The 14,531-nt window shown below is 44.3% G+C and overlaps 1 protein-coding gene and 1 long non-coding RNA gene across 3 annotated transcripts in view; one reads left to right on the forward strand and one right to left on the reverse strand.

Moving 5' to 3' along the window:
• The window catches only part of LOC118429711 (paired box protein Pax-1-like), a 16,029-nt gene extending 13,887 nt beyond the window's left edge, over positions 1–2,142 (reverse strand). The window contains exons 1-2 of the mRNA XM_035840329.1: positions 1,919–2,142; positions 1–625 (exon numbers count right to left, since the gene is read on the reverse strand). The exon at positions 1–625 is cut by the window's left edge and continues 1 nt beyond it. Of these exons, the coding sequence (XP_035696222.1) occupies positions 1–625; positions 1,919–1,931 (638 nt within the window). The 5' untranslated portion in view covers positions 1,932–2,142. The remainder of the gene's footprint in view (positions 626–1,918) is intronic.
• A 201-nt stretch (positions 2,143–2,343) lies between these two features.
• Positions 2,344–13,712, forward strand: LOC118429759. 2 transcript variants are annotated; one of them, XR_004832780.1, is made up of 2 exons: positions 2,344–4,494; positions 12,581–13,712. It is a non-coding gene; the product is annotated as an uncharacterized LOC118429759 (long non-coding RNA). The 2 variants fall into 2 exon arrangements; XR_004832779.1 differs by lacking the exon at positions 2,344–4,494 and adding an exon at positions 10,698–11,840.
• The last annotated feature ends 819 nt before the right edge of the window (positions 13,713–14,531 follow it).

The following is a 14,531-nucleotide window of genomic DNA, read 5'->3' on the forward strand; positions in this document are numbered from 1 at the left end:
TTAGCGTTGATGGGCACGCCTGGTCGTGGGAAGCCCAGAATGTCACTGACAGTGTGTGGGGACGGCCAGTGCCGCATGTGCATGGGGATCTGGCTCTGGTTGGGCACCCCGGGGGCCCCGGGAGCCGGCGCGGGAGGACCCACCGGGTAGGTGTAGATGGGGTTGTAGAGTGGCCTGTGTTGCTCAGGTTTGACGGGATGACCGTAGGGCGAGTCGGGGAGCTGCGTCGTGTTGCCGATCTTGTTGCGCAGGATCCGCGAGATGGACGAGACCGAGGGCACGTTGTACTTGTCACACACGCCCTCGGCCAGTAACCTGTCCCGGATCTCCCAAGCGAAGATGCCTGGGTCCAAGGTTTTGTACTTCTTGATGGCCTTCACCACTTCAGGTGTGGTGACGCGAGGTTTGCTGCCGCCGATGGCGCCAGGCAGGATGGACCCCGTCTCGTTGTAGCGGGCCAAGATCTTGGAGACGCAGCCGTGGGACACCCTGAGCTGGCGGCTGATGTCGCACGGCCTGATGCCGAGCTGAGCCAGCTCCACGATCCGCAGGCGGATGGCGTTGGGTAGCGGTCTGCCGTTCACAAACACTCCGCCGAGCTGGTTCACCTCCCCAAATGTTTGCTCTGGTGGAGAAACGACGAACACATCAGCCATTATTTTCAGATTATCAACACCTTTTCTCAAGCAGGTAGCGCACTATAGATCTCTATCTACAAAATCCATGATCCCACCACCCCTGGCTGGGAATAGAAAAGTTAGACCTGACGGAGCAGGTGGCGGTAGCTAACGGTCAGGGCTGGATAACGGGCCGTACTCCCCATTCCTTCAAATTCGGGAAGTTTCGAGTTGACCAGGCCTGCCTGATAGACTGTTGGCAGGCGCTCGTATCTAGGACAGTCCGTGGTTTTGCTGTTATCCCAGGGTGGGGGCAAGCCAAATTTGTACAATTACTCTACGGATTAGGGACAAATAGGTAGACATCTCTCCTTCCTAAGCTGACAGAAGCCCGCATGACTTGAGTGACAAAGAAACTGCCACACAGATCCAGGGAAGCCATAAGAGTGCTGGTGTACATACAGAATCAACAGCACTTCATAACACACGCATGGACGTGGCTTCATCACTCAGGGGGTGTAATTGGGCATATACTAGTATCTGGTACTCATATATGAGACGTGTGGGGGGAAATATGTCGGGTTAAGTATGGCGATTAGATTAATTACCATAGAGAGCAGAGATCGTCGTTGATTCATATCAGTGTAGAGACGCGATGTGCGAGGAGTCCATGTGGCCGTGTTGTTTGTACACAACATGGTAGCAGACCTCCCTGATACTACTGCAACTACACACTGGCTGGGACCAAAATACGCCACATGACGGTTTTATTTTGCTTCAGTCCAACAACTGCTCCCAGAAATGCGCTTTAGGAGACAGGGGCAATTTGGCTATATTTAACTTTAAATGATGTTAGTTGAGAACCAATTTCGCTGCCATCATAATCGCTGGGATCATGGCCCCTGGGATCACCATGCTGTAGCTTATACGAGTTTGTATATCGTTATGATTTTATCTTCATGTAAAAGGATATCTTTGTAACAGCAAGGAATGGTGCTAAGTTTTCTACGATTCCACCCCGACCCTAATTCTGGCCGAAAGTCCCGAGGTCTGCCACATATGGAAGCAATAAGTTCGTTCGTTTAATTCCGGCATGCTTGTGTCTTGTACACACAAACTGACGAGACCTACACCCGCGTTCTACCACGTTTTCCCCGCCTTCTCTCCTTCGCCTGACATGTATTTCTCTATGCCTTACACATGGACTTGCCTAGCATCATTTCTATAGAGATTACCAAAAATCACTTGTTCATGTTCAACAACTTCTGTCAATGAACCGTGTAAATGGATTTGGAGCTTACCCATATTCATCATGACTTGAGTGTAGCGTGTTGCCTCCAGTACTTGGATGCCTTCCGTAGTAACTACCGGTCACTGCACACTGTGTATAGAGCGGTCGCACTTCGCTATGGTGTGTGGCCGACTGGGTCGTCCTCCTGTACTGACGAAGTTTGTATGTTATGCCACGCGGGACTACACCGTGCACCGGTCCTGCTTCCGTGCACCGCGGGCACTGAATGTAAGGCGAGAGGACTCCCCCCGACTCATATTCAAATCCCTACAGGCTCGTCTCTATGGCATGCACGTCAAAGAAAAGCGGGCTGACAGGCCCCTTTCGACGCCGCTGACGGGGACGTAAGGAAAGGGGCGGGTCCAACATGGATTAATCGGCCGTCCCCACCCCTGATTGGCCGTGTGGGGAGTGGGTGTCAATCTGCCACGCGAGAAAAGACCTCCCGGGGGATTTTCCAGCAAAGGCCTTACAAACGGACACCGATGTCAGCCCGCGACGATAAATGATGATAAGTTTATAATCTGGGCTCAGTGGAGGACCGCTAATCGCGCACTTCCGACTCGCAATCTTCACGTTATTGTGCGATTTTATTTCACGCATCATCCAGAGTCCATATAATTTACAAACTCCGTGCCAAGATCCACTGACCCAAATACCGCATTTTATGTTCTCTTCATCAAGCAGGCGCGTTTATTTTCGTGTGTCTGGGAGAAAGTGATATGTTGTAATGATACTAACTACAAAGCCATAAAACACTGGACAACACAGTTTGTGCTGCTTTCCTTCCAGAAAAAAAACTTTTTTCACACAAGATGCGGAAAGAATTGTTGGAGGGGGAGGGTGTTATATATTCACCAGAAAGTAAACAACTTGTAGCCGTAAGATAAACTTCACACCCCGTTGAAAATTATATAGACAAGCAACTGCAAGTTGCTTCCTGTCTTTGGTGAGTAGGCGTCAATGGCTTTTTGATATAGTTTGTGAGGGGAGTACGGACTAGGCGCGTATGGCTGCCGTGTTGAAGTATCGGCGCGGAGCTCGCACGTCAGTCAATGGGAGAGTCGTAGTGAGCTGTAACCCGATCCGCCAGCGACTCTTAATAGAGACCTGGCAGTGTTTGGTAGCTAACAATCCCCGCGTTTGTTTCTGGCGATCAGTTGGCAGTGCCATGACGCCTCCTATTTGGATATGACACAGATAAAATTACGACCCAAAACAATGTGGATGTCAGGGAGGGCCCGTCCCCGCAACCCTAGTCAATGTGGAGAGCACCATGCATGAGTGGGGGGCAACTATGCGCGTGATTTGGTGGTGAGGAATTCGTGAGATACACCAACCCCCTCTCTCCTCGTCTTTTACGTCTCTAAAGTTTGGTAGATTTGTTCCCACTTTTTAAATTCTAAATAAATGAAAAATCCTAAACATAATGACTGGAACTTACACATCTGTCGCGACGTACCTGACTATACGAGAATGTCGGAAGTTCGACATCGAGAGGGGCAAAATTAACAAAATCCTTCCGAAAGCACCCCTCCAAAAGGGTCACTTCCGAAACAGAACAGGTAGTCCTGACTTCTTGCGACCCCTTTTCCTGAGCTGACGCGGAGCATTGTCGCCGTGTTTGGCTTGCCATTTATAGGGAAAAATCTTTTCCCCCGAATAACTAGTCTCCGTTTCCTCTGTATTTTAGGGATAGGGTTTCGGTGACAAAGAATGGTGCATTAGAGTCAAAGAAAATTGTTTACTCGTATCTGTATGGGGGACTGAAATAAATACGAGCTCACACAACCCGTGTTTGAGCACTTGGAGCGGCTTTGTCCGCTTAATTGTCATATCCAGCCAGGCCTTTCATGGAGACGTCAATCATTGCGGGTTGAGTTAATACCCACATCACAAACACAGAAATTAGCCATTGAGGGCGCGGTTGAGTGACAGGCGGGGAATTCAGGTGGGAGTGCTCCGTCAGCGTGGGGGAAAATGTGTTGTCGGTACAACCCACCACAACATTGCTTACAACAACTTGTGCTGTCTGTACATCCACCGGCAACAATTACAGGGTTACCTTACACGGCCACCCAGGGTGCCCTGCCGGGCCGCATGCGCGCCCAGACCCGAGGCTTCACCTGACTTGTGGTCGGTCCATTCTCACCTGGTGGGAAGAGGGCGGGACCGGGGCGGGCAAGTTACCGCCAGGAGAAAATCACCTTCGCCTCAAATCCCCAACGTAACACGAACAGGTTAACCGGAGATAAACTTTGTTCGGCTTGACTGTCAACGCACATTGGCGAGCTGGGCCGATCGTCACACAGTAGTGACTCCATTGAGACGCCTTTCTTACCGAATGGGGTAGGGGAATATCATTGTGCCCCTGCTCGTACACACACACCTTGTACCGACATAATAACACATGACAAGCACACAAACTGTAGCAACACGCAGCTCGGAGAAACATGCTTTCCGAGACACGCATGGCTGCGGGACCAACAAACATGTCCCGCGCCTCTTGGCCACGGAGAGCCCGCTGGAGTCCATCCCCGACCAAACTGTTGTTGTAACGGTCGCGGAAAGAGAATACTTCACCAGGTATCTACTTGCAGAACTTGTGCCTTTCTGGGTGTGTAAGCCGTGTGTGTTGGTGCCGGTAGCTTAGTGTAGCGGGACCGTTACTTGAAGTTAATAGTCTGTGTAGTTTAATATACAGCTTCGGCGGGTGCGACTTTTTGTACCGTTATGTTTGAGAAGCGTACCGTTATGCTTGTCATTGAGGTGCGCATACCTCAACACACCTGTTCGGCAGGTGGGAGCCAAAATAGACAACCGTTCTGACCCGAGACGTCGTTACCTGTTCCCGCGCACTGAACCCGTCTGTCGTCGCCTGAGGATTAAAGCGGGATGCCCCGCCAAGACTCTGGGAACACAAGCGCCCGGCCTGTGTTTTCAGGAGTCGGCGGATGCTCCTACCTGTCAACCTTCGGTCCCACGCCCAAATATGCGGCTGTTTGTTCAAGAGATGTACTTTAACATCCGAGCTCCCCCCTCCCCATCGGAAGTTAGTCGGAATGGACGTGTTTAAAGAATGCGGTTGTTTGTAAATGTCTGAAACAACCATGATAAAAGGTGGAAGTGCCCCCATTTTGTTGTGTATTACTTTGACTGACACGTCTCTGTTCTTCTCTACCCCCTGCCCGTGAAAGTCTGTCATACGGACTGAAAGCGGAGAGAAGGCAAACTCCCAGCCTGTCGCCTCCGCAAACTGACTTGTGAATCGGCACTGAGACTTCTGGCAGGGGTGATTGAAGACCAGTAGCACTCAGTTTGTTGACCTGGCCATGGCTGGTAAAGCGCGGGCAAACGTTCTGCTTCATTTCTCCTCTGTGGTCCATTTTAGATGCCAAGCAACGCAATAACTTTGTCACGCAAACCTGTTCCCATGCCCCCTCCTCCGACAAAAAAAAAATGAACAAATAGTCAGTCACATATCTGAGGGTTTTGTACTCTTCGACAAACGCTAAGAGTTACAGATTCTATCTTCTTCTTTGCACATCAAAATGTTGAAGTCTTCCTGGTGGAAGAAACGAGAACTATATACGTGCATCAGTAATTCAGTATCTTTATATTTTTCTAGTTTTAAACGAAAAATAATGAATGATACGTTCTCCTAATCAGTGCCGAATTTGTTTTGCTTTTGCGAAGTATTTCCCGTTTTACTGTGTTTTCTTCTTGAACGATCACTCTCCGCTTTCAACGAATCTTAACCTCCGTATTACCCGTCATAGAGTATCAACCACACATCTGCTCAAATGCAATACATGAATTAGAATTTCGAGAAAATCAACGACAAGACATTTTCTGACGTATTATCTTTTAATTTGGATGATACATTTAGTATCTGTGATATCTTAAGCGACATGTGCAGTGTTTCCTACGCTGTATTCGACTCTACAGACTCACCGAGCCCAATAACAGTTCATACAAGCTCACTTATAAGCAAGCATCATCGACTCTATTCAATTTCGCAAAAAAACGTCGCCATCGTTCATGCATAAACAGTAATTTCCCTGGGTACACCTTCATTTATCACACGCCAAGTATAATTCTAAAAGCTTGTCTTCAAAATCTTCTTTGTTTCATTCTTGAACTATTGACGTTGGAAATTCTATTTTTCACCTGTGCGTGTCTGTCAGTGTCCATTCATTGTAATATAAGCAAGATTGAATGCGTTATAAAACATCTGGACGGTTCGTAGAATTGTATTTGTATGTTAACACGTATACCAGGGAAGCAGGAAACACTTGACATTGTCATTGTGACTCTGGAGTCATCGAGTCCCAATCATGTACATTTGCATCAGTGGCGTTAAGATCACACAATCACTCATCCGACAGCTAGGCTATGGAACGAATAAAATTATCGCCAAAATCGAAGCATTCTTTCGATGAATTTTTATGAAAGCATTGACTAATGTGCCGTTACAGTTCTCGTCATTCATTGCAATACACGAATTCTGAATCATGTACAATGCTTAAATGTTAAGCAAACTGAAGTGACAGCAAACGTCAGTAGGAAACACTGCTACTCAATATTCCTAGTCATGCACAATCACGAAGCAGACTATGAAAGATATGTTTTCCTTGACAGAGGAGGCGATGTTACTTTTTGTACGGTTTCAATGTGCAACAGTTTTCTTCGACAAACCTCATTATCACAATCTCTATTCAATGACAAGAAACATTTTCACCAACAGAACATGCTATTTCAGGACTAAGCAAGCTATAACATTCACAAAGCTAGCGCTGTAGCGACTTGTCTTGTAAAGTTGTCATGCAGTTGTTAAGAATCTCCTTGACTGTAGTTTAATGCTCACAAAGAAGTTTGAAGAACGTACTTTTTCTCTGCTTGATCCTCTATCGATCCACACTCAGTCACACAGAAACTGTAGAAAAAAGTAGTACAATTCACAAACTTGGCCATGCTTAGTAATGAGTGAAAGGACTTGGAAGCTGGCAGATAAACTATGACATAGCTGAGTATATAGAGAGTAGTTAACCATGCATGTGCATGGCACGGAAGTGGTGACAGTGCTTTACTCTGCTCCACCACCGCAGGATTTGCACGCGGTATCGCTTCTACACGGACATGCTGGAAATTGCATGACCAGGTGTTTTCCTGCGTGTCCAGAACAACATTGGCTTCCTAGGTCTGTCTGTGGGGCTTTTACTGAAGTGAAGAACGGCTTCAGGGTCGGCTACAAGATAGATGCGGACATCGTATACGCAGAGTAACTGGAATGATTATTATTGTTTGCAACAATATCAACAAAAGAGATCAAATAAGATAAGGTAACTAACGTTATGTAGCCAGATTGTATTGTAAACCCTTCTACCGTTCGTTTAGGAGGTGAGTTAGACTACGTTTTATGAGGCACATGACAAACGAACACAAACGCTTTTGTGCTAATTCAAGAACCAAATACAACCGTCTATTTAAATGGGCAAAACTCAGCTTGTCATTTGAAATATATTTATGTTCTATTCATAACAAATTCAATGTTTGAAAGAGTTGATTAAACTAAAAATGCAGATGGCCCCGCGTATAAGGGGGGTCTTCTATATGTATTTGCCTGACTAACCTGTTGAGGTTAACTATAATCAAAAAGAACCACAACTCTCAGTAAAACGTATTGTGATGGGCGACATGTTCATGCACTTGTTTGTTAAAACACCTGGAATTGCTTGTGATTATCGGCATCATACCAAACATGTGAAGTAAAAGTTTTATTAGTTAACTATCAATTACTAGTATACGACTGTCCTGCTCGTCGAAAATAGGCTGCTGTAACAGCAAAACTCCAGAAATATAATTAATATTTTCCACATTATGGTAGTGGAAGATGGAGTCTATGCTAAGTCTCCCGTTTCCACCTTTTGTTGACAGATGAGGTGGAGCTATCCCAACATTCCGTCCTATAACCACCCCACATTATGTAACGTACAGGAGGTGACCGCAAAAATGTCTCCGGGGAAGTTTGTACACCGGTAATTTTTCTCCCATTGTTAACATACAGACCTGGCGGGCGATATTTCCGCGGTGCCGTACCGTAAGAGTGGGAGGAAATGACTCAAGTAACCATAACCAGTAAACCCGAGCTCATCCCGGATTGAGAAAGTGTCCGGTTTTAGGTATCTCGCAATGTTTCAACTGGAAGATTACATTTCTTGGGGAACGCTATATATATATATATTTCACGTTGAGAGGATTGTGTAATATACAGTACTCGACTTCAGACAAGGGAATGACAAACCATTTCTACATAAATGTCAATGTTTCAGATATTGGTTATCGTAAGAAAATATGTTACTTGCCTTCCGTTTATTTAGAGTTTTGAAAAAGAAACATTTTTGTTCATCCCAAAACAATGATTTATTTGAAATTTTACAAGCATAACACATAACACGTAACCAGCATTTTTACCTACCACATCATTGTCACCAACGTTTACCTACCTACCTACGTCGTGGTAGGTAGGCAAAAATGCATTCTAGATACTTTAAAGATTTTATTTTAATACAATATGCCATCTTTTATTTTTAAGGAATCAACCATGAGGATCTTCAAACAATAGGTTTAGAATAAAACATATTATCATTCATAAAGTCTGAGTGGGTTTAAAAAATGAAGCTTGAAAGTTTTAGCAACGTTCGATTTCTAAACAATATATGGTATCCATAATAGAAAACGGTACAGTTTCCCGATCATGAAAAATGAGACCCATGAAAATGAAGCCTCTCATTTTTGTGAGTCCCGCCCCTATTTATTCCGATAGAATGGTCCACATTCTGCACATTCTCAAAGTATCACCTTCTTAATGTGTTATCGGATCATTGTGCGATCTTCTAACTCCTACTGCTGGCCCCCAGCAAATCTCCAGAGAGATCACATGTATGTTTTACATACAGAAGGGACCCAATCGGCATATTACGTCTGATTTTGTTCGGCAGTAGATGCGTCTCGGAGATAACGTATTTGGCCCATAGATGGCGTTAAAATTCCTATTACATGCTCACACACACAAATGATGCCATCAACCTATCAACTTTATTTATTGCTCAGCAAGTGCGAAATACACATTACATGGCAGGGGTACGAATAACTGTTAAAGCAGGATCGATTCATATCTATAACCGTTTGTAGGCATTAAGATAAAGGCACAGATATAGGCAATAAGTGTTTGTTCTGTACAGCCCGTAGATGTTAACGTTCCTGTGTACTGACCATTTATACTTCCCCTCATTCATACAAGTGTGCTCTCCGCTATGTTTTTTCAATCGTACTCCCTCCCTCCCTGACTGCCACGCTGTGGCGCAATATTCGACCTGATGACCAATGCCAGGTTGAAGAAGTACCAAACAGACGTGTTCGTGCTTGAGTGGTAACGTTATAACGAATTATATATTTTCATAACGGCATGATATTCATGTGCATATGTACCCTCCGTGCGACTCCTGATTTTATACGGGTGATTTTCTGTTCCTAGAATAGATACATCTTTCTATGTTAATAATATAACAACAGGAAACAGCAATGGATAGAGGTATTATGATGAATCATCCATGCCACTGTTTGCCTGGCATATAGGATAAGGTTATTATAAGCGCATGCTTATCATTTTTTGTGCAAACCGTAGATGTTCCTATGTACTTACAGTACCATTTCTACCTCCCCTAATTCATACAAGCATGTTCTCCGCTAGGTTTTTTTTCTCGTACGTTCTCGCTCCCTGACTGCCACACTGCGTCGCAATATTTGACCTGATGACCAAGCCAAGTTGAAGTAGTACCAAACAGACGTCCTAGAGTGGTAACGTTACAACGGTATGATGTTCCAGTGCATATGTACCCTCCGTGCGACTCCTGTCCTGAGTTTATACGGATGATTTCTGTTCCTAGAAAAGATACATCTTTCTGTGTTAATATAACGTCAGGAAACAGCAATGAATAGAGATAATGTTATTTTATGATGAGTCATCCATTCCACTGGTTTGCCTGGCATATAAGATATAGAGTTATCATAAGCTCGCGTTTGTCATTTATTCATCCACGGAAAGAAACACAATCTAAATCAAACCCTGTCACAGACCCACCCATTACTGACCAACAGTCCAGGTAACATTCCAGGAGAAACACTAAAAGTCTGTATTTATCTATTACGACGCACAGTTGCACATGTGAAGCTTTTGTTCCCCGTCCATTGCTTTCACTGCATGCCTTTACGTCATTTTTCGCATTCCATGGATTTTTGATGAATAAAGGAGAAACCTAAACCAGGTTGTGTGGGAATTTTGGCCCACCTGTAAATTCCTATCACTATTGGTAGAACAAAAGCGGGGAGAAACAGTATCTGAAGTTCCCTCCTCCGACATAGCATGACACATTGTATATGGTATGTTCCCCCTTTTGTTGCTCACGTGCCATTAATTTTCTAGAGATCAGAATGATAAACAAGATGTGTGAAAACTATCAGATACAAAACAACTTAACATCTCACATTACTGTATTAAAATTGATACCTGCAATATAGGTTGTACGGAATGTCAAAATGTATGTCAACAGTTTGGAAAAGGCCAGATATCATCGTTAAGGGCAGGGACATCTCTACTTTTATTCATCAATATTGCATACACTGCGTGGTCTCATGGCGAGATATACTGATTTAACCATAAGTGATTACGCTTGTGGTTCTGTCCGATATAAGAGCGTTTTCCATCAGCCTGACATTACTTGACACGCCCTGAGGCACTGCATTGTCCTATTGGTCTACAAGTTTCGAAGTTTTTGTCAGGAAAAGTGCACAGCCGTTTTGGAATAAAACAAAGGCCTGTCATAGTTTAACTGTCCGTTCGTCCCACAACAACTTTGTCCAAGATAATCATAGCCAACTAGTAACAATACTAGACTATAATGGGCATATAAGGCTAGTTTTTGTCTTCTTTTTGGCCTCACATGTCGTTAAATAACATGATTCAATTTGGATTGATTACCCTCACTATTCTACAGAACACACATTAAACTTCCATGTTATGACGACGTGATCTGGCGGCTTAACCGACGTGTCTGTCAAATCAAGCGTCTGCATTCTTTGGCCAATTTTCTGAGACGATAGGGCTGGATTTCCCAGTCTGTGGTGGTACGGGTGACTGTGTGTACATAACATGATACAGAAGTTGAATCATCGTTTCAACAATCTAAAATGAACACAAACCGAGTTTCTGACGAAGGCATGTCTGTCGTCATTAGTACCAGAACCCGAGTCTATTCAGATAAGCGAGAACACGGGCTGATAGATTTGTTTTACGGCACCGGAAACAACTCGGGGAAATAATCACAGGTTCCAGGGACATGCATGTGTCTGAACACATCAAACAAAAGTGTGTTTTTTAGTCTGTTGTATATTTATTTTCTGCTAAGCTGTTACTAAAATACCCACCCATCCACCCATCCATCCAACTTCCATTCATTCACTAATTCATCCGTTCGGTCGGTCGTTCGTCCGTTCATTCATTCGTTCGTTCATTCATTAATTAATTCAATCAATCAAATTCCGTTCTGAATAATATTCACGAATACCAGGTTTTTCATGGATTTCTGTTCGTTCGTTAATTAAGTTTTACAAACCAGAATTTAATTTTGCCTTGCATGCTTTGTTCAGGACCTACTAAGATTATGTTGGTTCTTTTTATTTTCAGAATTTACCCATCTTTTCCTTCACTCGTATAGTTGGTTGTTTCTCCAAAGTGGCGTCCTTGTTGTAACACTTATTGTAAGTCTGGATGTGTTGCCGTGGTTCCGCCGGTGGGGTACGGACCTAATCCACTCCGCCGCGTTCCTCCCGCTCGTCTTACCAACCCCCCGGCCGGGATCAGCCATGAAAAGGTGCTGAAACATCTGTTTACCTTTCTCCTTGTATTTTAGCAAAACAAGCACTAAATGGGTTTTTCTGGCCGATTGTTGGTTAGCGGGCGGAACTAGGAGAGAGTATGTCCACTCCTCAATCCCACCTGTTAGGGAAATAGAGCATGATTTCATGCCACATGCCTCATCCCGGCCTGACTCGTCCCAAACAGAGACGATTCTTGGGCGTGCAACCGTTGTCATGGGAACGGGAAAAGCATATATGTTCGGGCAGATCGTCTGCTGATAGTGGGAGGGATAGATGAGGAGCGAAGTGACAGACACTATTATCTCTTTTCTATGCCCCCACACATAGAGCATAGAGCATCAGCCTCATCAGAGAAGACACACCCTCTTCTCTTCAATTAGTTCAAATGTACAATATCGCAATAGTGCCGTGTTTCACATAGCGCAATACAGTCCCTTCATCGGCAGCAAGATGCAGTATTTATATTAATATATTTAGATGTATATGAATATATATATATATATATATATATATATATATGTGTGTGTCTGTACGTGTATGTGTGTATGCGTGTGTGTGTGAGTGTGTATAATTCACTTTTCCACGTTGTGTTTGTGTTTTTAACACGAAAGCACTTAATGTGCCTTACGACATGATAGCTGTCAATGTGCCTCCTTACTAGAAGAATTGTCACACAATAATAGAAAATTACATTTTCCGAGCATCATATATGCACATCATTCATTTTGTACAGGATAAAGATGATTCTGAACCCCGACAAGCAGCTGGCTGAAGCACCGTTTCTCTCCCACCACATTGCCGGCTCAGATGCTTACCCTGTCCGCTTCAGTGGCGACTTTCTCCACGTGCGACCGTCAATGGAAGGTTACAGTGGCTCTACACACAAAGACCCGGTTCTGGGGCTTTCTCGCCTGACGGAGTCGGTGATTTATCAGTCGGGTCCTTATCACGACCACGGCCACGGCTCTGCTCTTCCATCACCACACAAGCCTTGTCCCAACGGCTGACAATAACGGCAGAGATAACAACAACAACAAGTGGGAGAAATAAAACGTGACTGTGACAACAACTTAACACAGGGGTGAAAGTAATGAGAAAACGATAAGGACTACAGCTAGGCATTGCCTAAAGGAAAAGGTTGTGAAGTAGAGAGGAACACAGTTCATGTTTCTTTCTGTTGGCAAGTTTATTCCAACGGCTATGCCATCATTCATGTTGTAATAAGTTACATTGCTGTAGTAAAAAGTTACACCATGTCTATTTAGAAGTTATGCTCTTGGAGATAAGAAAGATGTTTCTGTGTGTTGTGATGAAAATTTAAGCCATGTCTCCCAATCAAGCATCCCCAAGACAATGATAAAACAAGCAAACACATGGTCTAGACAGGTGTGTGCAACAACCAGTATATTTCGTTTTAAGGCGTTTACTGCTGTTTTTGTACGATTAGAATATAGAGAGCCTGCCTCCATGTCATATATTTGAACTATGTACATGTATATCCATGTATTTGAGAAGTGTCCGTCAAGCCTGGACACAGGCTAGTTATCTGAGTTTCCCCACGGCCTGTTAAGGATGTGTACGTTACGTTACGTTACGTGAAGTTTACCGTTCTGTGCTCTCATGCTGTAGGTGACCCCTCCTCTGTCATGTCTTGCCTCGGTTGTGGCGCAGCACGACGGAACAAGTTTTCCGAGCTGGTGGCATTGCCGATAGTGGGATTCGGCCCAGGGGCCTGTGATATATACTGTACATATTATTTCAGTGACTTCCATGTATTGAAACTTCATTTGGTATATGAAACTGTAGCACAACACAACTAACGCTAGGACGTAATAATCTTTTTAAAAATAAAGTGAAGAAAGCTAGACACGAAGTGAGTTTCCACCCCGCGCGAGAGACTAGAAAAGTAGAGATGAACGTTTCGAAATGTCACAAAAAGGCCTAGGAACTTCTAGCTATTTTCTTACACACTGTCTGTGATTCATCACTGTCTTTGTCTTCAATATTGACTCTGTAACTCGCTGGATTACTTCCTTAATGCTATTAGAACTACTGAACCGTCTCCCCTGCATAGGGTACAAGGTACTTATAGTGTGAAAACTTTAAAAGTCGGTGCTTTCGATAACTGTATATTGTAGGTTGAAATGAGGTATACAGCTGTACTAGTGCCAATGATGGCACTGCTGAAACGTCAGTAGCGCAACAAGGACTGTAACCAAATGCACTATGTACTCTTTCTCGTAACGACACAACAAGACAAGTTTCCAAGACAGATACATGAGGTGTGCGCTACACGTAAAAATCATATTTTCTCTTAAGCTGCGATTTTCTTCTTAATTGTTGTTCTGAACAAGATCCGGAATCGCACTGCTTGTTATTATGTGTTTTTGGAGAGGGAAGGGAGTCGAGGGACATAGGTGCGAAGAGTATCTCGAGTTCCCCTCGTTCTGTACATAAAGTATACTCCGCCACATGTCTATACCACAAGAATGTAAGAAAAACTGGAACTGACGGAGCACGGCGAAGTAAAACAACTTAGGACAGGGTGGGTAAACCGTGCCTTTTCTGTGTGGTGTCTGCCGGAGAAGTCTTCATCCATCTTCCGGCTGACAGTGGTGACAGGGCGTCCGGCGGCGTGCTGTAGAACGGCAAAGGTAAGGTCAACACAAACGACCCTACCTGTG

This window comes from Branchiostoma floridae, chromosome 1 (assembly GCF_000003815.2).
Source record: "Branchiostoma floridae strain S238N-H82 chromosome 1, Bfl_VNyyK, whole genome shotgun sequence".
NCBI classification, from domain to species: domain Eukaryota; kingdom Metazoa; phylum Chordata; class Leptocardii; order Amphioxiformes; family Branchiostomatidae; genus Branchiostoma; species Branchiostoma floridae.